The 27,616-nt window shown below is 44.4% G+C and overlaps 1 protein-coding gene across 1 annotated transcript; it reads left to right on the plus strand.

Moving 5' to 3' along the window:
- The first annotated feature begins 6,245 nt into the window (after positions 1-6,245).
- On the plus strand, positions 6,246-27,232 carry mtus2b (microtubule associated tumor suppressor candidate 2b). Its single transcript, XM_040131303.1, has 14 exons — positions 6,246-8,051; positions 8,895-9,078; positions 9,942-10,148; positions 15,854-16,000; positions 18,167-18,265; positions 19,535-19,731; positions 24,843-24,909; positions 25,323-25,537; positions 25,836-25,941; positions 26,034-26,107; positions 26,196-26,294; positions 26,435-26,554; positions 26,829-26,929; positions 27,025-27,232. The coding sequence occupies exons 1-14, from the start codon at positions 6,246-6,248 to the stop codon at positions 27,230-27,232; spliced, it is 3,630 nt and encodes a 1,209-aa protein (XP_039987237.1).
- Positions 27,233-27,616: the final 384 nt, after the last annotated feature.

A 27,616-nucleotide genomic window follows, 5' to 3' on the forward strand; every position in this document is an offset into this window, starting at 1 on the left:
TGAAGTGGCCTGCAACTCTAAAATACTAGATGGCTTTGTAAATAAACGTTGATGCCTCTAAAGATTACCGAGGCAACATTGTCACATAAGATTGAGCTGCAAAAAAGTTAGTTTTCCGTGCACTAATTTAAATAAAAACATTTAAGTTTAGTTCTTTATGATAAAATCACATGCATTATTACCTTAAATGCTAATTTACAACATTTTGTTTCTGTAAATACACTTTTGACTTTGCTTAAAGGTTATTGCCCATGTTACAACTTTTACTCGTCTGTAACCAGATCACCCAGTAGCTTTCATAAGAAAAAATCTTTTAAAATCTTTTTAAAATTTAAAATCTTTTGCTGCGAGCTTCACGTAAAGCGCTATGTAAAACACTGATACAAACTGTGCCGACAGTATCGTAGCTTTTAACAGTGAATTGATGTCATTTATTTTGTTTGAGAGAACCGGGTAGAGTCACTCATCAGGTGAATATCATCTCCCTTTTGAGTTATACGGTTTCACTGACACTGATCATGTCAGGCGTCATCCATGCGAGTGAAACCACAAATAGTTTAGATTTTTTTTTTGTCCTTGACACTGTGTGTTTTATGTAAACATTTGCGTCCTGAACTAAAGTATTTAAAGGATAAATATTATAGTACTGCTAAGTTACAAACACTATCAGAGCAGTGGCGGTCAGCTGTTCAGCATGTGTTGTCTTCATACTGGTTGCAGTTTGTATAGTTCCTGCTGTAAATAAATAATCCTGAAAGTTAAAGCCACAGACTTTTTTTTGTGGGGGGGGGGGTGTACAAATTAGGTGCACACATCCTACCAGCATGTTGCATAGATGGTTTGCATGGTGTAGCTAACTTTCCTGCCCCCCCCCCCCCCACACACACACACACACACACACAGACACAGACACACATTTTTCACTGTCTTCAGACAATATTTCCTTCATCTATTGATGATTTCATGCAAATCTTTCTCTTTTGGATCGACAGAAAGATGTAAGATAAGTTACCCTGTATATCGTGGACGGTGCATCACTGACAGTTACTACTACTGCCAGTAGCAGTAGTGGAAGTTCATTTAGGGGAAGTGTTTGCACTTCAACGCAGGTGCAGTACACCTTTCTGGTCGACGATATAAATAAAAATCTCACCTATCTAGGTGGAAAACTGGATACTTGTAACACGTGGTTTTACTTGTTGAGTGATTTCATTTTTTTAAGTTGTCACTATTGCGCAAACTGCTGTTTATTCCCGTCTGTAGCTGTAAATAATCGATTAAGGGAAAAGAAATCGATAATTTCGCCAGCAGGGGGCGACTTGAGCGCGCGTTGACAGGGGCGTCGAGTCTCCTCTCCTCCTCCTCCTCCTCCTCATCCCTGTTTCCCAGCGATGCTGCAGACTGTGTCCTCTCCATCAGGACCCGAGCTCGACGTGTGCCTCCTCCTCCTGCTGCTCCTGCTCCTCCTCCACCGTCGAGCTCCTCTCCCGCGGACTGCCTGGATCCGAAGGGTAAGGACTACCGTTTCTCACCGGGGGACGGCGGGTGTTCCCTGTATCTCTCCGCCTCGGTCTCGGTCTCGGGGTAATTGGATTTATTGACACTGCTGCATCTGCCGGAGAGACTGCGGACGGTCTCGTTATAGGAGCTGTTTGTGTTAACGCTGCTGTTTCCAAGTCATTTGCTTGTTGTTTCCAGGAGTGTAAATTCTAATGTGGCTGTTGCATTGCTGTCGAGCCGAAAAAAGGTAGGCTCACCTATCACTGTAGGTGGGCTCACTTCAGTGTGTGTGTGTGTGTGTAGTAGGGTCAGACCCTGTATTATATGTTCTCTCACATCCACCTCATGTTTGTATATCAGTGTCTGCAACAAAGCCAGTCCTTCCTCTTTTTATTTTTTTTTTTATTTGGGGTACTTCATTTTTAGAAACTGTAAAATGAGGAACAAGGGAGCATGAGCTGAATTGACGGACATGAGTAATAGCGAGGTGACAGATTTCTGCTGGTGTAGTTTGAGTGACCACAGTCTCCCAAAAGGCCCGAGCTCTGTGACATTATTCGAGATCTGACAGCGAACTGCTGAGGACCATGTGTTACAGCATCCACAGCCAACGAGGCCTCCATTATCCAGTGATGGCAGCTCGGTGGTGATACCTGTTTAACACAGGAGGTGTTGATATCACATTTTTGTGCATTTACATAGGAAACATTTACATTTGCTTGTCACATTAACATTTTCCTGGCGTGTATGTTGCGTTCTGCACCTAGTTCGCTTCACGTGTGGGCCCTCAGAGGCACGCACCCTGGCCCCTTTTTCAGTTTCTTCAAGTCACAAAACCGATGATCTGCTCTGAGCTTCGGTTGGTAGCACAAAGACTCAGGGCCCACTGAAGCATTAAAATGGGCGGGAGACTGGTGCCTCCATTTTCACTCATCCTCAATATTTCATGAGGATTCCAGTTTAAGCATCAAGTGAAGCTTGGTGGTCAAACGAAGGCCTCGATCCGTTCTCTGCTCCAGATGCACTGTATGAATGGAAAGACCGTAGGAGCGTCGGCTTCACTGAGAAACGCAGGTTGTTTCAGCGCGCTCGCATACAAGCGCTCGCACAAGGATGGGCACATTTTTATAAGCGGCCCCGGTGAAGGTCTCGCCATCATGCTGCATATCAGGAGGCAGGTGGCAGAGTGAGCTGCTGAACAATGGGGGGATGGGGAAGCATGCTCAGGGAAGCATGTTGTTTGGGCGAACATAAATTTCCTCAGTCTCCCTGGAGGCCACGATGGTGTCCCCGCGGGGACATTATCAGCTGTTGCAGTAGCGGGAAAAACTGCGCGAGTTAAACAACAGGAGAATGTAAATTAACAAAGAGATGGAAGTTACAGGGCCAATTCAGGCAGGCGCCTGCATGTACAGTAGAACTGTATATGCAGGGGTGGTAAAGGAAGTGAGGAGGTGAATATCACTTCAGTCGCTCAGGGTAATTGTACTGGACTTTTTCCAGTCAGGAAGACTGGCAGCGTCCTACTCATTCTTCCCCCAGACTGTGACGCTCAGCTCTCGAGAGATTTGTGTAGGGAAGGAGGTTGAGCTAAATGAAAAAAGCTCAATTATCTCTGTAACGCTTTTATTTCATCCATCATGAGAGACTGTGAAGCATAAAAATGATGAAATGCGCTAGGTCATAAAGCCACATTAAGACCCCTCAATTTAACACGCCAAAGTAGGGCAGGTGAAATCATGTGTAATCCATTTGAGATTACTTGAAGCAAGCCAGGTTGCATTTTGGGTGTTCCAAAAAACATTGATGTTAAATGTTAGTGTTAGTTCAACTTCCCTTTGTGGTTGTTTCCAGCTTGGATTGAGAATTCCCATATATACAGTCTGTACCGCTAACACTTCTTTTATTGACTGAATAACTTTTATCCTTGTTATTCTCATTCTCTCTCGAGTGACGCGTCATGAGGATGAACGTAGTTTTAAAGTTAATACCCGCCGTTTCCCCACTGTCCTGATGAATGTCCTATGAAGCATCGCTGTGTCTGTGCGGTGGTCTGCGCTGCAATTGATTTTGAGTTTGAAATCAATTTAAGGGATGGAGGAGCAATCATGTCTGCAGCAGAGACAATCCTGTTGCCAGACTGCAGCTGCTCTCTTGAAAACGAGACTTCATTTATCCAACATGTCATCTCTTGCCATGCCCGTCAGGCAGCACGCTACATGTAAGAACCTTTTGTCAGAGCTTCATCGTTTGTTTGGGTGCCCAGGTGGAGTTTGTGGCTTTATCTGGTTGAACAGCTGTATGGCGACCATGCAGTACTGTGTGAGACCTGATAAGGAGGCACGGGGGGAAGCGGGTGTAGGGGAATCCGATTCATTGGCCTCTGCTCTGCAGTGCAGGTGCTGAGATAGCATTTAGTGTAGTGTGTTAGCCCGTGCTGCGAATGGACACTTCTGTCTCTGGACCCTCTTTGTGTCTGACAGAAATATAAAGGTGAGAAAGCAAGAAAACATGGTATATATGTTTTGTAGCTGGTGGCATTCCCCCTCCTTGTTCTAAACATGTAGCAAACTCTCTTATTTCAGACGACAGCACGGTTTTATTTTCACGAGAGAGGAGAAGCGATGCTGCTTCCTGCTGTGTGAGGGTATTTATTGGGACATAAATGGAGAGCAGAGAGGTGAGGTAGAGCAGTAGACAGTCGGGTTCCATGCTAATCCGCTGATGACTCAAACAAGCACAAACGGAGAATTCGCCAGTTTAGTTTAGTTAGTTCAGTTTTTAGCCTGGAGGTTACTTTGTGGTACCCGGCTGAACTTACCAACCAGAGCTGAATAATGACGAGATGTGGCAAAGTGGGAGCTTAGTGGGGAGGTGCTTTTGTGAGAAAAAGTCGCAGGCCTGAGAACAGAGAGTCTGTCAACATTCTCTGTTCTGTACGAGAGTCCACCGAGGAAATACGTCAGTTGCCCACATCTTTCATTTTGTGCCTTTGGCCGAGGAGGGGGACGGAAACTGCAGAGATTGGGGCACCGCCGGTTTCTTCCAATTTACAGTAAAGGCCTAATCAGAAACCTCTGGGCTAAATATCAGAACAAATGAACACACCTGCCGGCTGATAATAATTGCTGGGTCATTTTAGCAATTAGTAAATATGGCTCTTTTAATCAGTAATGCACAAAGACCCAAAACTCATTTTGACAATCTTGAGCTCTTTGAAAGACTTAGGAAGTCCCTCGTAATGATCTCAGCAGGGCAGGTCAGTCCCACAAGGTAGTGGCATATTTTTTCCGCCCTACAGTTAGACGTCCGCATAATTTAGACTTTGACAAGTTCCTCATGCCTTCTGCTGTGCAGAGTTCACGTGATCTGGAGCTAATTGTGCATTCTGTTTGCAGAGGTTCCTGACACATTAAACAGCCTTTTAAGTTATTGTTTAAAATGCAGGCACAGGCAGTAAGAAACACCATAGGGAGAGCCCCCCCCCACCAAAAAAAAAAACAACACACCCACACACAGCACACCATGCTGTAATTATTCCACAATCACACAACTCATCTGCAAGGACAATAGAAAGATGCATCTTTTCATGTCAAACTGTGAGGGAGGTTGTGACTGTTGACTGGATATGTTCTTGGATCGGTAACGTTTCATGTACTTACAGGCCTATTTCAGCAATGAATCCAGCAGTAAGCAATGACTGATGCAGAGAGAAAATACCGGGCATTACAGCAAATCTACAGGTGCTGGAGAATGTAAATGTTCTTTTAATGGCAAAGTTGCCTGCGTCCTGAGACTATTGTTTGAAGGAGACAATCTCAGAAACTACATTGAAAGGCAGAAGCATAAAACCTAACAACAAAACTTTTATCCCCAAAGAAGCCAGTTCATTGTTGCTGCAAGATAATTAGTTAGTCTTTGGTTTATGTTAAACTTGGTAACCTCTAGTTAAAACCAGTGTCGTGGTTTTAATGGAAAGGTCAGAATGTAAGTGGAATTTCTTTTCGACCTCAGAGACTAACGATATCTCGTTTGCAGTCTTTCTCCTCTCTTGTCCTCTTGATAAATGCTACTGTTCTTAAAAGCCTACCTTTATGCTATCCCTCTTTTATAATGGGTCAGCTTTCAGTCAGTGAAGAGAAGGATTTTGGCAAATGACAGACCACTAGTAGGAGTTGTCCTAGTTTTAGGTTTTCTTTGCACTATTTTTTTACTAGTTAGGTATTGTCAGTTATATGGTATAACACGCAGGACAGTGTACTAAGAATCCATTGATTAAATTTCCTAATGGAATTTCCTTTTTAAATCAATTTCAGAAGCCTGTCTTTTGAAAAAGTAGGGCATAACTGAAAAGAGAATTGTTCTGTGCTTTTCACAGGGATGCTGCTAGAAATTCTGGGCTCCCTGAAAATAGTTCAGGATCTTAAAAACAAATACAATGAATCCTTGCATGTGTCAAGCCTGAAATAAACTTAGTTACTTTACTCCGACAAGAGAGAGTCAAGTACTTAATTTCACTGAATGAGATTGCCAACATTTAATCTGGTATCTGTTGTTTTTATACAGGATAAGGACCCCAGATGTCATGAAGATCGAATCTTCCAAATTAGACATGATATTCAAAGAAATGTGAAAATAAGTTCTTGGCTCCTGCTGTGCCGCTGACTCTTTGATGGGTAGGCAGGGCAGACTTTTTCGTAGCTGATGCCATGGATGATTGATTAAACTCAGAGCTGTTTCACAAAATGTGCGAGCGAGGGGAGTCCTTCAGTGAGGGGGAGCTAAGGAATAACAACCAGCAGGGTGGTGTGCTGGCTGATGGCGATGCCAACGCTAATGATATCCGGACAGAGGATGGTGGGAGGACGGGCGATACCGGAACTCTGTCGGGGCCGATGACTGAAACAGCGGAGCAGGACAAAGTCATCGTCTGGGGTACAGACTCCCAGTGTGATGACCCTGAACTGGCTGAGTTTGAGATGCTGGAGTGTCAGGAGCTGGAGGCGTACCTCGTTGAGGAGGGAGAAGACTTTGTCGGGCTTGCAGACCGGAAAGAGAATGAAGCCACAGCAGGACAGACAACAGATAATAATAGTAGGGATAAGCATAGTGTCAGTGAGCAAGAATCCAGTGCCCCTCGGGTCTCTCAGAGCAGAGAGACGTCCAGAACTGAGTTAAGCTCTGAAACTGATGTCTTTGTGTCCTGTCTGACCACCATTTCAAGCATGGCCACTGCTATGGACACTGTTGGCAGGACCCACACAACAGACTCCTGGAACATTGCCTCTGGTCCTTACTCAACCATCTCAGAAGACCTGACTCTGGCTTCCCAGACTTGCAACACCGTCTCTGAGAGAGGCCAGGCCTCTCAACAAGCTGATCATCCTTCCCTCTCCTCTAGAAAAAGCACAACACATCAGAAAGATGTGGACATTAATTTGAATTCAGCAGTTCACTCAGAGGATGTTGTATCGCAGGCACAAATGAGTAAAACAGTTGTTTCAAGTGAGGATGTCATTGATGAGCACAGGAAGAACAATAATCAGAGAAATAAATCAGGCAGCACCATTTCAGAGGGAGATTGTGATCGGGGGAGAAGCGCAAAGCACAAGGCTGTACTCACTACAAAAAAATCTCATGTAGAAAGCAACACTAAAATGGATAAAAGCACACAAGCTGATGAGGCCCCTGATGTGAGCTACAGCCCAACCAAAACAGGTACAAAGGAGACTCAGTCATCAGTTCAATCCAAAGCCATAAAGAAACAGGGATCATTTGATAACACATTAAAAAAACAAAACTCTTTTGACAAGACTTTTAAAAAGCAGCCTTCATTTGAGAATACTTTAAAGAAGCAGCTCTCTTTTGATAACACTTTAAAAAAGCCAGGCTCTTTTGAGAACAGCGTCACCTCCAACTCTTCAAGTCTAGAGAGGAGGAGGCCATGGGGAAGCCCTAGTCGACCAGCAACTCCTACTTCCTCTAAAACTACCTCCTGTTCGCCCAAGAGACGACCGCCTGGTTCTCCAGCCAAGGTCCAGGGCGTCAGGGCACTGAGCTTGGAGCGTAGCCGCTCCCCTCAGAGAGGCTTAAGTCAAACAGTCAAACCACTGGGTAAGGCGCTGAGCAGTGGCATCCCCAAGCCTGTCATGCCTCAGCAGAAAGAACCTGAACCCAGGAGGTCTTCTCCCCAGAAGCCCAAAAATGTGCGACCAAAAATCATCACCTATGTCAGGGCGAATCTTCAAGCAAAACCGCAAGTCACAGATGCCCCGCATGAAGCCTCTACACACCCAATGAGACCATCCTCCTACTCCAGCCCACCAGCTCATAAAGATCCAAAGGTTGGTCCTCAACCTAAATCCACACCAGTGCTATGTTCCTCCAACCTGCTGTTTGACAAATATCGACAGGAGATGCAGAAGGCGTGGCACCATCCTCCAGGCATGGCTGGCACTGGGGTGAAACCTCCAAGCAGCAACATCCCTCAAAGGCTGAGCGGGAAGTCGGACAGCTTTCATGAGGAAGTGCCAGAGAAATATCTCCAAGAGGTGAGAAATTGACTTTTGATTTGACATATGTACACGACACAACTGGTTATCATAAGTGGTTGAAGCTACACAGGTACAGTAGCTTTGCACGCGGCTGGCTTCACACAGCAGCAAGTTGGCAAACATCTGAGTAGTGCAAACGTTTTAAATGCTTAGTGCAGGGAGGAAAAATTGACATTTTCACCTATGTTGCATACCCCATGTTTTAAACCCTGAAAAAGGCATCAACATGGTTATGTGTTATGTTTTGCTCGATTTCAGAGTGCATGTTCCTTTCCACAAATTTACAGAACAAAAAACAGGATGAATCTTGCCCACTGCAAACAGTGGCAGAATAAAGAGAATTATTTACCTGTGGCTCAGGTGGTAGAGCGGGTCGTCCACTAATCTCTGGGCCGGCAGTTTGATCCCCGGCTCCTCCTGTCCACATGTCGAAGTTTCCTTGGGCAAGACACACTGAACCCCAAATTGCTCCTGATGTGCAGGCATCGGTGTGAGTTTGTGTGTCAGTGGGTGAATGAGAGGCAAAGTTCTAAAGCGCTTTGTAAACGGCTAAAGGTAAAAAGGAGCTATATAAGTGCAGTCATTTTACCATTTACCATAACATGTATGAAACTGTTTTGACCTCCTAAATGTGCTAACGGTACTGCTAAAAATAAATGTCAAAGTTGCTAAATTCTGGAAAAGTCACTTTAGGTCGCTTTTATTAATATCTGACTCTTCTTAAATCTAGTTTATCATTGCATGCCATGTCAAAAATATATAAAATCATCTTATTTCCCATCAGTAGGAATCACAGTTGTTGTGACAGTGACCGACTGTATTGGTATTGTCCCTCACCAGCATGTTTCTCAGGAAGGCGGCGGTGTCTACCGCTCACCCAGAGCTCTGAGGCCTCAGCTGGGGTTAGGGGCAGTCACCAGGCAACCTGCAGCCAGGACAAGAGTCCAGCAAACGGGTCGAAGGCTAGCCCCGGCCCCAGGCCAGTCTGCTCCGGCAGCTGGGGGATCCACCCAGGGCTCTGCAGGTGAGACGGTGATCAGATGGCATAAAAGTCGACGTTTTACTGCAATTTTGGTCGGCGAACATTCACACGTAGTGTCCGCACATGCTATGTGCAATTCTTCATCAGATTTCAAAAGAAGAGTTTTTCTCATTAAGCATAATTCAGTTTTTTCAGTGGGATTGAGAGCTCCAAATAAGAGAACACAAGAGTGTCTGTGACCTGCTGCATATTTATGTGCTTATGCTGTAAAGCTGGTTTTAAACCAATTAGGCAATTGTGGGGAGTAACATTTTGTGAGAGCTCTCTCCTCTCTCTGCATGGTTTGCTATTCTGTGCACATCCCATCCTCTAGTTTTCGAGCTTCTTCGGCTTGCTGAATGATTTACCTACGTTTTTTTTTTATGGATTATGGATGAGGCTTGGCTTTTGGCACCTAAACTCTTTGAAGTGCAAAGCATGTGATATCAATATCACTCACGCATCCTTCCAACCTGCACTGCATATTCCTACCTTCTCACATTATAAGTCATAATCTAGTCAGCTTCCACACACAGTATGATGCTCTCTTACTGTATTTATGTGCAATTTCATCACTGAGTGAACGTTGTCAGAGATAAATTATTAGTAATAGAGATTAGTGAGATTAGTGAAAGTCACACAAATCCCTTTTTTATTCATTAGAGCAGATGTGACTCAGAGTCTATTAATAGTGTCATTTGTAGTGTATCACCACATCATTCATATCTGAGTAAAGACTCATTTTTATTTGCATGTTTGGCAGGAGAATGTAACATTAAAATAGGCAGTGTGGCCCCTGTCTCAGTGGATCTTGAAGATTCACCCACTGATATTGTAATATTGCACATTTTCCCACCTACCTCCAGGAGAGCAAAAGAGGTCAGGTCCAGAGACTACCCCCAAGAGCCTCCTGCCCAAACCAGGCCAGTCTGGTCTCCGTCCTCCAGGCTTCTCCACCCTGCCAGCTGCGCGTCTGGCCGCCTTCGGCTTCGTCCGGAGCTCCAGTGTCTCGTCTGTGTCCAGCAACCAGTCTAACGACAGCAGTCACAGCGATCCCTGTCGACCCTCTCAGCGTGAGTCCCGCTCTCTCCAGACATTTCGTATGAATTAGCCTTGTACAGTTTCCACTACATCACCTTAAGCTGTGACCGGCTAAAAAGGGCCGAGGACGAAAATATTTCAGACATCAGACAGACAGTGTTCAGTCTGATCATCACATCTACATCACGTTATTAGTTCACCAACAGTTGTGGCTGTCCCTGCTGCCCTTGGTTACTATAGTAACAGCCACTCACTTTGTTTCATTTTTTTCATTCATCTATCACAAGTAGGCGCTGAGAGCTGCTGCACCACAGAGCCTTTGATGAAGAAACCTTAAAGTCACTCTCCTCCCTCTGCCGCCTCTGCTCAGCCTGCAAAACTGCTGCATTTTATCTGGATCCGAACCTGGTGCTCAGTCCGACGCCCCCCCTCATAAACGTCCCGCAGCCGTCATTTAGAGGAATCGGTGCCAGTAGAATTCGGTCGACAAGCTGGTTATGTCTGTGTGTAATGGAGATGTAAAGAAATGTGCCGATAACAGGCCGAGAAGTTTTCAGTTACGGCTTATTTTCCATTAATTGCAGAGAAAGCCTTTACTGAACACAGTATAAGCAGCATTTGTGTGTTGTGTTCCAGCAAATTTACTTGTTCATAGCGCTGAATCAAACCAACCCCTGTGTGAATATGCTTAGACATACTGTAAAAATACTGTTTTTCCCTTCTGTGTTTTCATATTTATCGAGACAAAGTAACTCAAACAGGTTACACCACTTATTTACTTTACCACTTTACTTATAAAACATTTTTTAGATTAATTCACCCTAAACACACATGTCCGGACGAGCTGACTGCCAAAATCAGTTATCAATTTGTATTTCTTTGCCAACTGGTCTGTTGGCACGGGCACAGGTGTCTCTACTGACTGGGCGGATTGGCAGATACGATGATGGGTTAGTGCCGTCCCCTGCTCAAGTGTCACCCCCATTTGTCCCACTCTTAGACAGCTGACTGCTCCCTACATTTTCTGTCTTCTTCTGACCTGCTGGATTCAACGGATTCCTCAAGCTGCTGGTCGCGGACAGGCTCCTCAGACTGGAAATAAAGAAGAAAAACAGCTGCTGTCTCATGCAGGGTGCGCCCACCAGCCTCAGCCGCAGTAACCGCCTCGCATGTCTGTGGCAGTCTCCTCTTCCCTATTTATAATCCTTGAAATGAAAAAGTGGTGCCGGTGGCGGCGCTATGTGTCAAAAACAGAGAATCAGGGTGTGGTATGACAGGATGATCTGTGAAGCTGTTTTTACCCCAGACACCTCTGGCCCGCCTCTCTCTCGCCTGTGGGTCTCCTCCTCAAACTTTCACTGCAGTCAGGCCAGATAATGTTCTCTCTTGCCGCTTCAGAATACCTCCTAAAAGGCTCCAATGTACACTTTACTGGGTTATTTCGTACCATTTTTATCACTGATTCTTCAGAAAACAACCACAGCTCAAGATGACAACCCGGAGTCGTGTAAGTGTGGCCCCCCCACTCTGTTTGTCGTCGGCATTGTTGTCCTTGTTTCTTTGCGTCTTTGTGGAGCTCTTGTTGTGCTGTGGTGAATAGATGGGTGTCTAGCAGATTGTAAAACGCTTGGGAGTAGCCCAGACAGCATATACAGCACACGACTGGCAGCTTGCATGGCAGCGTTTGCCTTCAGGCTGTTGGCTCAGACGGCACCGCTCCATTAGTATGCCTCCGTATGCCTCGCGTGCAGCCACATTCACAGCGGACGCACTCCAGTGAAACATTGTGACCGGGAGTGAGTACACCCGCTCAGGGTAGAGGATGCCATTGTGAACATCGGGCCCCTGATAACACATTGCATTTATCCGTCCAGCTAGCTCAGTGGGAGCACCCGGTATGCTCATGTGTCTGTTGTTGTGTGTGCCTCTTGGATGGCAAGATTCAAGAGTTAGGTTCTTTGTGTTTGGAGCTACAGTGTGTTGGCTTTTTGAAAGATGTTATTTATTAGTGTTAAAACAATTATGATCTATTGATATACAGAAAATTAATCATTTAAGTTGTTTCTCTGCAAAAATGTCAAACATTCATTGTTTCCAGATGCTCATATTTGAGGATTTCCTACTTTTCTGTTTGTCATCAGAGTAAAGTCAACATCTTTGGATTTTAAAATGTTGGTCAGACAGAACAAGCTATATGAACATTCATATAGCTTGTTCTGTCCTTGAACCCTATTCTATCTGACATAGCACCAAGTGCTACATACTTGATAATCCAGCTGTAAGCTTTGCGTACCAGTTCCAAGAGAGACTTCACAGCAGTTGAAGCAGCTCAAATCTCTGTATTATGTTAAAAATATTAAGCCTATCCCATCCCTGCCATGTCCTGTAGGAAAAACAACACCACCAGACACTGTTTTCTTCAAGGTCTATACGACCGCTCTGGTGATTGAAAGGCCTATTTTTGTCTTCTAGTCCATGTTCTCAAGACGAGATCTGATACACAATACACATTCCAGCTTCACTGTACAGTGTTCTGCCTTTTCACTAAGAGCTTAGAGGGGCGATGTGTAAGAATTGGCCAACTGTTGAAATAATATATTACCAGAAAGTTGGGGTGTCCACGAGGGAATCCACTAATTGGTCTCTCCTCCCTCCTCCCCTTCTCCTGTGCCATAGTGGGACTGGCCATCGGGTACACCGGGACGAATCCCCGTGGGCCGCCAAAAGGACCATGTAGTTTTTTCCAGCCCTCTCTGTGTGCCTGTCTTTCGCGGTGCGCGCTATGTGTGTGTGTTCCAGGACTGGACTCACTGGCCTATGGCAACCAAGTTTCAACCCTCACTCTCACATTGAGCTCAAGTTAGCTTGAATAACATGAGTTAGGACGTTGTTGACTTGTTGCCAAGCCTGCGTGGATTTCGGCAACGTTTTCCACACAGGTTTACCTTGCAGTCTGACTGTGTAACTGGTGGGCTGTTGTCTTCGGTTATTGTTAGACTTACGACGACGATTTGACACCCAGTCTGCCCCGTCAGAGAGACAGGGAAGCTGCCATGGTGGCAGGATGGGGAGGACGAGGCCACGAGAGGCCGAGGAAGGCGAGGGAGAGGGAGAGCAGCAGCACATAGCTGAGCCTCGAGCAAAGAGCGGAGAAATGTCGCCGAGAGGATGGCTGCAACGCTGGTTTACATCCTACTAGCAGTTGCTACTTCTTCATCCTCTCATGTTGGGCTGAGAGCAGACCGGTTGGCGCAGTGACTCACTATCGCCTCTTGACCACACAAAGTGGTACTGTGAGACAGGACGGGACGAGGCCATCTGGATAGCGTGCTAAATTCAGTAGATACTGAATCTCTGCAACACAATACACATAGACGTCTTTGACATAACGTCAAAACTGTTATTTCTTCACATTCTGTCGATAATCTTGGTTAATTTTTGAATGTTTTAAACTACTTACACATTGCCTCCTTTTAAAACTTGCTTCATGTTTTTTCTTCCCAGTCCAGTTAAACAAAATGTATCTTGAGGGATTTCCCAAAAGTTCACATTGGTGCCCTCAAAAAAAGAATTTTATCAAACTGATTTGACAAAAAGAAAAAAATGTTATTCCTGTGATATCTTGTCTGTTCCTCTCTTTCCAATATTTGCATCACACAGGCCGGGCAGCTTCATTGAGAAAAGCTTATTCTAATTTAGGCAAAGATGACAAATAGAATATTTGACACTAATTGTACATTCAGTATATATAATAAGGATAAGCCAAAACAAGCACAAAAAAAAACCAAAACGTGTGTATTTAATATTCTTAATCTGTCTTTTCTCACTCCTTGCGAGCTACTGTAGTCAACAGGCAGAGTAGAGTCCCGCTTTCTTCTTGCTGGTGTAACAGTGATCAGAGGATGCCTCCAGGAGGGGGGGTGGGGGGGGGGGGGGGATTTGTACTGTACGTGCAGGCTAGAAACGAGCATTTGGCAGCTTGAGTCAGCCTCCAGTCCCCTCCTACAGCCGATCCGCTTCTTGGCTCAGCATTGAATTCAGTACGATTCCTTTTGCGGGGGGGGGGCATCCGCTGACTCTCCCAGGTGAATTCGGACTGTGTGGCAGTGAGGAGAGTTACTGTGATCCCGCTGGAGGATTCACACAGGCCCTGGGCATTTTGACATCCTAAGTGATTTAATGTTCTCTGTCTAAAATGAATTTTTTATGCGGTCTGCAATAATTTTGGTTGTAGTACTATTAAATTGTGATAACATATTGTATATTTTCGTACAGTTTTCCTTGTTGTTTTGTTTGTTTTTTATTTTTCAGCCTCCTTGAACCATCTTCTGACTTATTCATTCTCAGATCAGAATAATGGTGTTTTAAGGGCACACACACCTGTTGTTCTTTCCTCTTTGAGAGTTTCCTATGAGTGCGGCATGTGTCAGCACCGTTACTGATGGAGGAGCTGAATATTTCATGACAAGTAATTAGAGCTATCTGGTTTGTAATTCCTCTCTCGCACTGACAAAGTAAACCAAATTGTCTATATAGCGCTGGAATCCTAGAGACGGACACGAGTTTATCCCGATGAAATTTTATAAAGCAGAACAGCAAAGTATGACAGTGTATAACAACCGCAAGGATCTTCCTGTTCATTTGGTGGGAACGCTTGTTCTTGGTGTTGTTTTTCCTGTAGGACTACTCCTTGCTACAGTCTCAGTTTGTCTATGAGTCAAAGCCTTTTCCCATCCGCGGAAAGCCAGAGGCGTAATAACAGCTGTTATGAATAATTAAGATGTTAGATGCAGCGTTCTGCTTTTTTTGATAGTCTCCGTGAATTTCTGCAGTTTAGAAAAAAAAAAAACTGCCCTCCAGGGAGGGATAGCGATCTGCTGATACGTAATCCTAAAAATACAGAAGGAATACAAAATGGTGAGTCTCACAGACCTAAAAAGGATCCCATGATCCTTTATAGGTCTGTGAGAGTTGATTTACAGCACTGAACACTCTCAGGGGTGCTGTGGACAAGATATATGCTTTTTAATTTTTGTAGCTGAAAATAACTGATAAGGTGATATTTTTACACTGCATATTTCAGATCCAACTACATTTCCATTAATATATTTATTCACAGATGTACTAAAAATGTGTAAATGAGTAAAAACAGTAATAAAAGGACAAATAAAAGCTATAACGTCACCACCCATTTTTTAACTGCCAAGCCGCGCTCCTTCAGTATTACCAAGGCAAATTAAATCTTTAATTACATTTACTCATTTGGCTGAAGCTTTTATCCAAAGCGACTTCCAATTGAGGTAACTTAGGGTTCAGTGTCTTACACGAGGACACTTTGGCACGTGGACAGGAGGAGCTGGGGATCGAACCGCCAATCCTGTGGTCAGTGGACCAACCCGCGCTACCGCCTGAGCCACAGCCACCCATTTTTAAATCATATGAAACAAGACACAAGAACCAAGACCAAATGTGAAAAATGCATTATTGAGAACACAATACACCAGGCCAAGCGGCATAGTTATTAATGAAGTGTATTTTCAGGTACTGTTTAGAAGGATCAGGTGTCTTTGTGCAGCCAAGTATCCCCCATACTTTAATAATTCATTAAATTATAAATTGTTTAAACAAACAAACAAAAAAAAAACTTAATTCATTCATAACTGTAAATAGTAACGTTACAAAATTGGCCAGCCTCTGACTATGTTTTTGTTTTTCTGACCTCTTTCCCACTCTGCAGATCCCAGCAGTGGCAGCGATGACACACCTCTACACAAAGCCACACCAACCCCCAGTGAAGGATCCCACGCTCAGAGCCGGCCTCAGCCTCCCAATGCCCCGAGCCTCCAGCGCCGCACGCTGCCCCCGCAGCGCTGCTCCCCACTGGGTACGTCCCCGCAACGCCTGGCCGGTGGAAACAAGCATCGGGGGCCAGATTTCTGTGTTCAGGTGGTGCTGTGGGTCTCCGAAAACAGCATAGCTGTGCTGTCGCTGTTTCCACAGCGGCCAGTTGAAGGTCATGCCGTCTGGTGATCAAATGACCCTTAAGATTGGACGTGTGTGTGTGTGTGTGTGTGTGTGTGTGTGTGTGTGTGTGTGTGTGTGTGTGTGTGTGATAGGAGACAGGGAGGTGTCAGCACTCAGACAACTCATGACCACCGATAAGCTTCACATGATGGTTGTCATTGCTCTGACTGTTTTCAGTGTGTTATACCTTAAGTTGTCGCTGAGGTTGCGTATTGGAACGGGAACACGGTTGTGACCAGCTGGGGGTAGTTTACAGCTGCTGCTGTACTGTGTGTAACGATACCTGAGTTCTGTATGAGGCTCTCGAGAAATTTCACCGTACTACCACTGGTCCAGAATTAGACTGACCGTACAACGGTTGGCCAGGAAGAAATAGGCGACTTTATGTTTTTTTGTGCCTGACCTGCTTCAGGCAAATCATTTCCATATGAGACGCTGTGGATTTTGTACGATTTTTTTTTTTGGTTTTTTTTGCATGTTTGAATGGCTTGGTTGACATCTCCCCTTTCTCATTTCGCGTGTTTCAGTGAAGGGAAAACGGGAATAAAATGTCATGTCGACTATACTCAAGAATCAGAAAAAAGGCATTTTTAAACATAGAATGTGAAATATCAAATTGTGATAAGCAAGCCACAAAGCAAAGGTAAATATTTTTAGCGCCGTTAAAAAAATTACTTGATTTTTCCAACCTTTCAACCACAAGGTGGTCTTCACGGCATTATGCACCTTTTCTTTGTTTTTGAAATGAATAATCATGTCCATCAGTGTTGCTTTAACCTGCCTCTGTGAGGCGTTTCCTAACAGGATAATGATGGCTTGTCTTGCTCCTTCCCTGCAGGCACTGATGTTCGGTTACTGACCGAACAGGGATCATCCACCAGATGAGTTGTCCTGTGTTAACAGAAAATAAAGCCCTTCGAAACTGAGCTGTATTAGATGAACGTGAAGCTGAGCTGGAAACTATAATATTTTTTTCTTATTGTAGCCACAGAGTCTTTTATCAAAGCTGCTTTGATTGATTTAACCAGTTCTGCACAAAGCATGCTTGCAACGATACAGTTTCTAATAGTACTATGATGAAGTGTCCTCCCGCACGGGCCCTTATCGTCCCCTGTTCATCACACTTACCCGGTGGGGGGATCTAATTCATGGTTTGAAGAAAAAAGGCATAGAGAGTGAAAAATAATTAACCTATAAACTGAGTCCCCCTGTAATAAATCTCGACTGTTGCTTAGCATTGCATCAGAGTGGTGATATAGTACCAGACGATACAACATACTCCCTCTGTGCTGATGTAGGTGTCTTGGCCCCTGTTTCACGTGTTGGCACCTTTGCAGCGAATGTGGCCTATCAACACCATCCAGTGGCCAGACGGGTGTCTTTCTGTGTGAGCCGGGTGCAGCCTCAGGTTCCTGCAACAGAATCGGTTGTGAGCAAGTGGCTCCAGCTAGTGGTCACTGTGCCACACTGCCCCTCACTTAACCGTTTTCTCACCTGCGGTTTACACCAGTGGTTCCCAGCATTTTTTGGCTTGTGAACTTTTCAACCACAAGTTGATGTTTCCCCTTTGGGCTGGTTTAATTAGAATAATTTTTAAAGGCCTGGAGAATATTCCCCCTGTAAAAATGAAAGATTAGAATAAAATAAAACTACAGAGGTATAATCAGCGAAATGCACCAAAATTATCAAAAGTAAAAGAACTCATTATACAGATGATATTTCTCGATTATTATTGTTATTTCTGGTGCATTAATGTGTAAGCAGCATATTCATGCAGAAGCTGATCAATGTGGACCTAATAATTATTCTGTTTTGTCAATAACAATACGGCAGTGCAGTAGTAGAATAAAACGGACACACTTAGAGTTAGTGATGTACAAGTCCTTCAAACCTCTGCACAATTAAACTGATACTAGCAGATAATGTATTAATGAAAACCATATTTATGGGAGAGAAAACAAGTATATTTCTTGCATTTCAATTGTGCGCATAACAAAACATATTAACATTTTTCTTTACCACACAGCCTCTAGGAGGGAGATGCCGAAGAACACAGAGGCTGTGATGCCACCGAAGTCCTCCCCTAAAAGATTCGCTGTGGTTTCGCCTAAGCCTCAGTCCCCTGGTGAGTCTTATATACATAACACTGCAGTGTTTTTGTGTGTGTGTGTGTGTGTGTGTGTGTGTGTGCACATGTAAACACATACTGTGTACACATACATAGTATATATCTGATTTTGTTTGTTTGGTACAAAAGGAGGAAGTAGTAGTCAGCAGGGCAACACCTCTAGCTTCTACTACATCTTTAACATTCACCCTCTCTCTCTCTCTCTCTCTCTCTCTCTCTCTCTCTCTCCCCGCTCTTTATTACCATGGCAGCCTGCTGTTGTCATAGCAACAGGCCAGAGTAGCTGTAAAGCTGGGATGGCTCCCTCAGTAGCAATACTGCTGGGTCAGATTACCACAACACAAGTCAGCATTTTGTCCCTTTTTTTAGAGACCAGACAGACAGAACAACCTTAAAGCCCTGAATTCGAGCACAGGTGCGAAGAGCATCAGTACCGTGTAACCATAATGCACTCATACTCCTCCCGGCTTTTAGTATTTGGAGATGAGAGAGGAAACTGTGGCTGATTGCGAGCAGTGAGCAGACTTGAGTAACGGCGAGCTGGAAGGACCCGTTTGTCCATGTGGGAGGATGTAAACCACTGAGGTTCCAACCAATCAGCAGTTTAATTTGTTTGTGTATGTGTGTAAGGTGAAACCCATAAAGCAAGAGCTAATATTATCTGCGGTGTAGCTCAGCTATTTGGTTTGGCTGTCGGGGGTGCGGCTAATGAATGTTGCTGTTATCAGTCAAGCTGTGGGTTATTTTTCCACTAATTCTTTAAACAATAAAGAGGAATAAAATAGTTAAAGAAATAATATGTTTCCAGAATCCCAGGTGACATTTTTTTTTTAATTGCCATTTTGTCTCACCAAGAGTCCAGAACCCTAAGATATTCAATTTACAATCATATAAAACCATTCAATAGTATGGAAGTGATTTAGGATAAGCTGATAATTTAGTAGCTGTTATCATGTAAATGTTTTGCATTTTCGCTTGATAAATTACTTGAACAGTTCATCGATTATTAAAATTATTGTTGATTGGTGTGTGTGTTCTCTTGTTCTCCACACATTGTAAAGTCTTCACTGTTTTTGAAAATGTGCCAGGAACCACAGAGGGAAGGGTAATTGTTTGGTCTTATACATATGATAATGTTTATACATATGGGCCGGGTTGTTTTACGGAAGTTCCCAGATTTTTCATTTAAAAACATTTCACAAAGTCTTATATTAGTGAAAATATTTCAGTATATTTTGTTCATCCTCCTGTTCTCTTTTTCTAAAGCTTGTGGACGGACGGCAGCAGTCCACGGATCCGTTCGGACTGACAGGGCCCAGGAGCTGGACCGGGCTATGATCCAACAGCTGCGGGAGCGCTGTGAGCAGCAGGCGCTCCAGCTACAGAGCCTTCAGGCCCAGTTAAAGAAGGCCTCTCTGTGCCTGGATGTTTTCAGCATCACTACCCAGCACTTCTGTCACAAGGTAGGCCACAGCGGAGCATGGGGACCTCAGCTTGGTTTACAAGCAAGCGGCAAATCATAAAACAGGGCAGTAGCAGGTGTTCCATTCCCTTCCTCTCCCTTTCCCTTTATTCTCTGTTTGAGGAAGCTCCGATATCCAATATTGCATTCATAGGCTAACTTTTCCGAAATGAATCCCAGATGTGTCCCCTGGCTTCAATTTCATGATAAATTAGCTCATGGATGTCATGAATTTGATCTTTTCTAGCATTCAAAAGTTGGATGTTCCGCAAGGATACACTTTCAAAGCAGTCTTTGCTTGTAAATGCGTTGTAGTGTAACAACAACATCTCTTCATAAAGTGAGTGTAACAGTCACCATGATGGATGTATTGCCCAGATCAAGTGAGCTTCATATCTCTGCCAGTTGTTCTGCATATCATACTGAAATGAAGAAAAAGACATTAAAAAAACACAGTATGCTTTGGGAAAAGGTTGACAAAGAATATGCATTTTTAGCTAATAGGATAAAAAATGCAAAGCCATCTGTATGTGTGTAAGTCATGCAAACAGACTCCTGTAATGGAAATTGCATCCTTTGCCTTTAAGGCAATTTTTGAGCCATATTCCAGCCTAAAAACCACATTCCTGCAGTTAAAAACTGCACAAGAGAAGGTGTAGCTGGCTTCTGAATGCAACTACAAAGTGCTCACTAGCACAAATGACACCTGTAGCATCTGGCTTTCGTTGTCGGCATTACTTCGTCCGCAAAGCCAATCACTTGCTTTAAAACCACACTTTTGTTCCCTTTTCGAATACGTTTGAATAATCTCTGAAGCAGCAGGATTTGTCAGTGCGACTGGTTGTGGGGAAATGCTGATGATTACCAGAGGTTGTTCCAGTAGTTTAAACAAAGAGAAATGGCATGTGATGCGCTATGGCTTTATATACATTCATGTGCATGTGGACGTGCCGTACATGTGTAGAACTGTGGGGCATTTCCGGTTGGGTTGGTCCTACAACTGCTTGCACACGGCGACCGTGTGTGTTCTGCCTCTCAAACCTGGATTAAGTGCCTGCTTCTTGCCCTTTTTTCCTGGTCCTCTGCTTGCGTTTCATCCATTTCTTAGCCCCACCCATGGGCTCTGCTCTAGAGTGATTAATGAGATTAGAGCTGCCTCCCTGGGCATGGCTGCACTTTTAGTGAGACTGACTGTCAGACACAGGCAGAATACCCACTAAGGTCTGACAGGTGGAAGATCTTAAAATATATGCATCTGAGGTATATCTGCGCGTAACTTAACTATGGAGGGATAGGGCTCACCTTTAAGTATATTCCTTTAATTTGATCTTCAATCACTACCATCAACTAAATGGCATTGTGAGCGAAGTCAATTGCAGGAGAGCTTGATAGCCAGGCTGAAATGTTTGTGCAGTTATAATGTCCTGTCCATTTTTTGCTGAAATACAACCAGTCAGATGGTGTATTTGGCAGTAACCACAAACCAAACTGAACATTTCCAAAACCAGCACTAATTCCCAATTCCTGAATTAAAGGATAAAAACACAACTTCACATGTTGTCTCTCCTCCAAGAGATATCGTATTTCGGCTGTGATACGTGTTTTAAGACATGTACCAGCGGTGACAGCATATGCTGATGAGGGTGTAGTGTATGTATGAGACTGACTGAAGAAATACAGAAATAGAGAAAAGACTAATGATCTTTTGAATGAGCATCACCAAATTTAAAGTGCTTTATATATTAATTGAGTCAAATTGGGCAGTACATCCAAAAGCTGCAATTCATTCTCTCAGTCAGCAATATTGAGAATAAATTATTTTCCATTATGCATAGGCGGGTTCGATATGTACTGAAATGCCTGCTGCATGTAGCTATTTTCCCAGAGCTGAGTAACAGAGCAGATAATTGGCCACTTATTGATCATTTCCATCCCCCATCCTCTTCTGCTCCATTCTTTTTATTTTTTCTAAGAGACAAAAGACCGCGAGCGTGTGTGTGTATGTGTGTTGCTCCCCTCCACGCGTGTGAATGTGAGATGGGCTGTGCCGGTGGGGGTTTAAGGAGTGGGCAGGCAGAGCTGGGCTGGGGCTGGGGCTGGGGCTGGGGCTGGGGCTGGGGCTGGGGCTGGCAGTCTTTGTTCCGGCAGGGAGAAACGCCGGTCGCACACCAGGAAACGAGGTGAGGCTTTGGTCTTCCCCTCTCTCCTCCCCTCTCCTTCCTTCGCCTGGTTCCCTCCCCCTCTCTCGCTCTTTCTGTATCTTCCTGGCACTCGCATATGTCACTGCTGCCTCCCCAGCTGGCTCAGGGATGCTGCTGCCTGCTAGCCTAGTATGGGCCACTGCTGCTGTAGGCTCCATTTCCTCCCGCTGCGCTGTCTGGACCAAACGGTAAAGGCAGTATCTTCTGCAGGCAGCAGGCTTGTTTCAGCACCAAGGATTCCTTTATGTATGATGTGGTTGTGCGCATGTGTGCTTTCGCTGGGGGGGGGTCTGACTATGTCTCTTTATATGAGCTTTATGCTCACTTGTTTCCTAGAGACAGAGCAAGCAGAGAGAAAAAATCTGTGCATGATTGTGCTGAGTCAAAGCAGGCTGTCGCGTGTCCGTCGCACCGTCCCTCCGCTTTTGTCTCAGAGTTTGCAGGGACATTGCATAACATGCTATTGCTGCAATATTCTTACAGTTGTCTTTTTATATTATTTTATATACTGTATGCAAGTGTAATTCTCGGTGATTACATTCCACTGACTGTATAGGAGAACTTTCACCTAGGATGCTTTATTCTCATGTTTGCCTGATGTTGCTGAATTGCTCGGGTACAAGAAAACACCCGCTGCGTTTTCTGTATATAATTCATGCTGTAGTTACATCTTATCGAGCCGCTCATTGGAGCCCGAATCCCTTCAGGAGAAAAAGTCCAGACAAAAACGCGACTGCAAATTGGAAGGATTTTATGGGCCCACTGAACCCGGACTGATTACATGGGTTTGCAGACTTTGGAGAGATTTAATTTACTCATTACAGCATCTCCTCGAGAATGAGCCACCTTTCTATAAAAAGCCATGTAAATTCTTGAACAGAAGGTATAAATGACAGTGCTGAAATGAATAGCTGTTTGATAGAAAGAGATAGACATCAATTGTTGATCATCCATTAATCGTTTGTTATTTAAGATAAAATGTCCCTCATTAGCTGGTTCCAGCTTCTCGCATGAGAGGATCTTTTGTTTTATTGCGTTGTTAATTGAATATCTTTGGGTTTTGGACTGCTGGTCAGACCAATCAAACCCTGGACTCTGCGCAATTGTGAAGAGCGTTTCTCAGTATTTTCTCATGTTACGGACCCGACAATTAATCGGAGAATCACAAAAATAATCGACAGCGTAGTCGATAATGGAAACAATCGTCAGTTGCAGCCCCAAAAATTGATTACTTTTGCTTGGCTGAGTAGGAAATCAGAATGCACGTCACACTTATTTCCATGGAGATCAACACGGGGGGGGAATGTTTGGGCAGGACTGGGGAGTGATGGGTAGGAGCAGAGGCGGAGCTGAAGAGAGAGAAATGAAAAGAAAACGGCGCCGACCATCCTTCATCCCTCATGAGGTCACCGCAGTCTCTCCCTGATGACTGTATGTTCCAAGGAAAACCACTCGGAGGGTGACATCACTGCTGCCGAGACTCAACGAACACTGTCTCATGCACACAGTCTTTCCCCTGCTCCCCTCTGTCTCTCTTTCTTTCATTGTTTCTCCTAAGCACTGCTTTGTGACCTATTTTTTTTTTTTTTTTTTTTTCTCTCTCTCCGAGCAACAGTGTGCGCAGCCATCTTACTGCACGTTTAAAGTTGTGATCAGTAGTCACTCACTCTGTGGGCTCTGCGGACGTCATATCATGAGTAGTCCCCGGAGGATCCCGGAGAAGCCTTTAAGCTCAGTGTGAGGACTTTTCCAAAGTAAAATATCAAATTGATTTTAAAAATGTCTTAACTGAGTCTTACGTGGTGCTGTGAAGCATTTAGCTTAATGTAAGACCCTTGGCTACTGTGATCCAGGGTAAACTAGATACACTGATGTCAAATTGTAGAGTCACACAGAAGGGGATGGGTTTTTTTTGTGTGTAATTAACAGGAATTAGAAAAACTTTGTTGTTGCTCTTCAGTGTGCATTCTTTAATCCACTGTGATCTGCGAGCACCGGGCAGCACGGAGCTGTTTTATCGTCTGCCGTGCAATAGACTCCAGCTGCGACCTCTGACCTCTTGTCCAGTGCATTGTGCAGCGTTATCACGTAGAGTTTTGCTTGTCATGCTCATCAGTGAATCATGGCCTCAGCCAGTCTCTCGGTCTCTTGGAGGAGAGACAACCATGTGAAGTTGTGTTTTTATCCTTTAATTCAGGAATTGGGAATCGAAACTGCTGGTTTTGGAAATGCACAGTTTGGTTTGTGGTTATTGCCAAATACACCATCTGACTGGTTAAAACAGGTTCTACCTGAGCTGTTGTAAGACACGACAGTTCTTACAAGGTACAAGCACAGTCATATACTAAGATCGTCCGATCGTCCTCTTGGTCTATAATCCTCTCAAGCGCGTGTACCTGCTAACATTGTGGGTTCAGAATATCTCCAACCATCTCTCCTCTTCGTGTTTCTCTGGTTTGCCATAAAGATAATCCTTTAAGCGCAGCACAATGGCTCACTGTGCCCTGAAGTGACGGCAATGTCTGGGTTAGAACTCCGACAGGTGGTTCCCTCATTTTATACAAAATAACTACCAAGTGGAATCGACACCTTTTTAAAATCAGTTTTAACAAGAACTGAACATTATTACCTTGACAAGGGGTAGGATTTTTTTGTAGGGCTGTTGTGTTAGACTGCATTAGTTGTAACTTGAGGCTCCTAATAAACTGGTAATTGACTGGACATCAGTACCAATCAACCAGTCTTCCTATCAACCAGCCCTGTGTCGCTTTTACTCTTCAGCAGCTTAAGTTTGTGTCAAAACTGTCAACAGTCGTTTTACCCAGAGGTTTACCGTGGTAGTGTAAGTGTGTGTGAGAAACCAATTTGTGCATTCCAGAGGTGTTCACGGCTGTCTGTGTTTGCATTTCAGAGTGAGAGCGCCGTTGTGAAAGAGAGGGAACTGTCCCTGGAGCTTGCCAGAATCAGGGATGAAGTGGGTAAGTGGCGCACAGCGTTACAGATGTGGCACCACAGAGAGGAGGGAAAGGAGTGAGTCATGCCCAGTCTACGGCACATCATGTTTTATACAGTGTACTACCACAAGGGTGGAGAGGGACCACCGGGGAATCCACTCTGCTGATAGAAGTCTGGATTTAGTCCAAGACCAAACGCCATATACCAGACACTATAAAAATGCTGTTCTGTTGACATTGTTAAATTTCACACTTTATAACAAGATGTATTGTTTTTTTTTGTTTTTCAAGATCGTTAAAAAAAAATGGGCAGAAATGTACAACTGTTAAATCAATTTTGATGTATCATCTTGAAACAAAGTTGCTCGTTTTGTAGTCACTACGTGACCTAATTTTGAATCCAGCGAAACATACTCCATCCCTACACTGTGTTCCAGCTTTCAGTGTTGCACACTGGGAGCAACTGCAGCAGGAGAAGGAGGAACTGGAGCGGCGTTTTGAGGCCGAGCTGCAGGGACTGCGAGCTCAGCAGCAGAGGGAGCTGGGAGCGCTGGAGGAGCAGCTGAAGGCGCAGCACAAGGCCGAGACCGGGAGCCTGCAGGCCCAGCAACGAGCCGAGCTGGAGGAGCTGGGGGTCAAACAGCAAGAGCAGGTGCGCGTGTTTTGATTAAGATTTGACTTTAGCCGGTCAGTTTTTTTCCCACATCTGATGTGAGAAGATGGTATGTGGTTGTGTGGTCCTCAAAGCACTTGAAAATTAGTAAATAATTATTAACAAAAACAGCAACATGTCCTAGTCACTCTGGATTATCCACACATCTGACCATCAACTGTTTTCACTGCAACAGCCTTCCACTGACGAAATAGTCGCCGTACGTGTAACGGTTAAGAGTCCATCATTGGTATCGAGTTATTTTTGTGATAATTAACAGTCTAATTCTCGGCCCCAGATTGAGGAGATTAGCGAGAACCATGAGGCGTCCTTGATGGAGATCGAGACGGCTCACAATGACACACTGGCCACTCTGCAGGAGGAGCATGCCAGGACTGTGAAGAGTAAGCGCCTTATTTAAAACCTGTTGCTTTCCTTTACTGACTCACTCTGATGAAGGTTAAGGGAGGTAATAATAAGTTTGTTCTTGTGTTAGATTTGAAGATGGCCCATGAACAGCAGAGGAAGTCTCTGGAAGAAGAGTTTGAAAAGATCAGACTGTCGCTGCAGGTTAACAGTTTTCCTGTTTTGTTTTTTTACAGATACGTAGTATGTTACGTTTTGTGGTTAGTGACAGCAGTGTCTGTGTGGTCGACAGGATCAGGTGGACACGCTGACGTTTCAGAATCGTAGCCTTAGAGACCGAGCCAAGCGATTTGAGGAAGCTCTTCGCAAGAGCACGGATGAGCAGATAGTGGTAACTGCTGCATGATACATCACGGGAGAAAACCTTGACTGCTTTGGTGACAGTAGCTGGATAAAACTTAAAGAGAGCATTTTTTTGTTGGTTGTGAAGACTGATTGGTGGCGGTCACTAATTTTGTCTGCTTTTGGCAGGATGCTCTGGCACCATATAAACACATTGAGGAGGACCTGAAGAGTCTAAAAGATGTCCTGGAGATGAAGAATCAACAAATTCATCAGCAGGAGCTGAAGATTTCAGAACTGGAGAAAATAGTAGGCTTCAAATTGCTGCTTGTGTTTAGCGACAAAGGAAACTGGTGCTTGTTTCAAGCTGTTTTATCTATGAAGTCAAGTGAAGTATTAAAGTCCCATAAAAGTTGTACATTCAGATTCCTTTGACACCTAACATGTAAGGTAGGCTAATGACAGCATAACAAAGGACAAATACACTTATCAAGACAAATGTCTCCTTCGCAAACCCTCTAGACCGCCATTTTCGTCATTTGGAGAATTTAATGTTGTGCACCCATCGCTCTGTGTTTTTGAGCAGGCTGAAAAGAATGTGTACCTGGAGGAGAGAGTCCAAGTGTTACAGCAGCAGAACGAAGACCTGAAGGAACGGATAGACAAGAACCTCGCCGTGTCCAGGTCAGTTGAAATGTACACTGGTGCAGATTTAAAACCTGGTTAAAGGGTACGTGGCATTTATGTTTCAACTTATTCTCATCCCTCTTCTTCCTCAGACAACTCTCTGAGGAGAACGCCAACCTGCAAGTGCACGTGGAGAAGGAAAGCAACGAGAAGAAGCGGCTGAGTCGCACTAATGAGGAACTGCTGTGGCGTCTTCAGACAGGCGAGCTGAGCCCGCGCATGTCCCCCAGCTCCTCCCCCGTCCATCGGCCCTCCTCTGGACCAGGCTCCCCTGCCCGCCCACACTCCTACCATCAGTGACGCTCTCAATGGAAGCTCTTATATGAAACGCTTTTTCTTTTATCTGGCATCGGGAAGCCAGAGCGGTTTTTTAAAAAAAATCCTTGTTGAACGTTCCTCTCGAATAAAAGGGTAGGAATTGTCACGGTGTAGATGGACAGACGCAAAAAAGTTGGTCTCCTGGAAAATGCCCCTCGCCCACGTGATGCATTTCCAAAGTCAAACCCCAGGAATTTTAATCTTTGACCTAAAGAAACTGTATTAATGATCAAATCTCTTATTCTTCGAAAGGGAATTCTCTGCCCTCCTCTTTTTCTATTCCACATGAACGCCGCACAAAGCAGGCTCACTGCAGTACTGCAACGGATGAAAGACCTGATCATTGTCGACGTCAGAGAGCAGGAT

This window comes from Xiphias gladius, chromosome 7, assembly GCF_016859285.1.
Source record: "Xiphias gladius isolate SHS-SW01 ecotype Sanya breed wild chromosome 7, ASM1685928v1, whole genome shotgun sequence".
NCBI lineage: Eukaryota > Metazoa > Chordata > Actinopteri > Istiophoriformes > Xiphiidae > Xiphias > Xiphias gladius.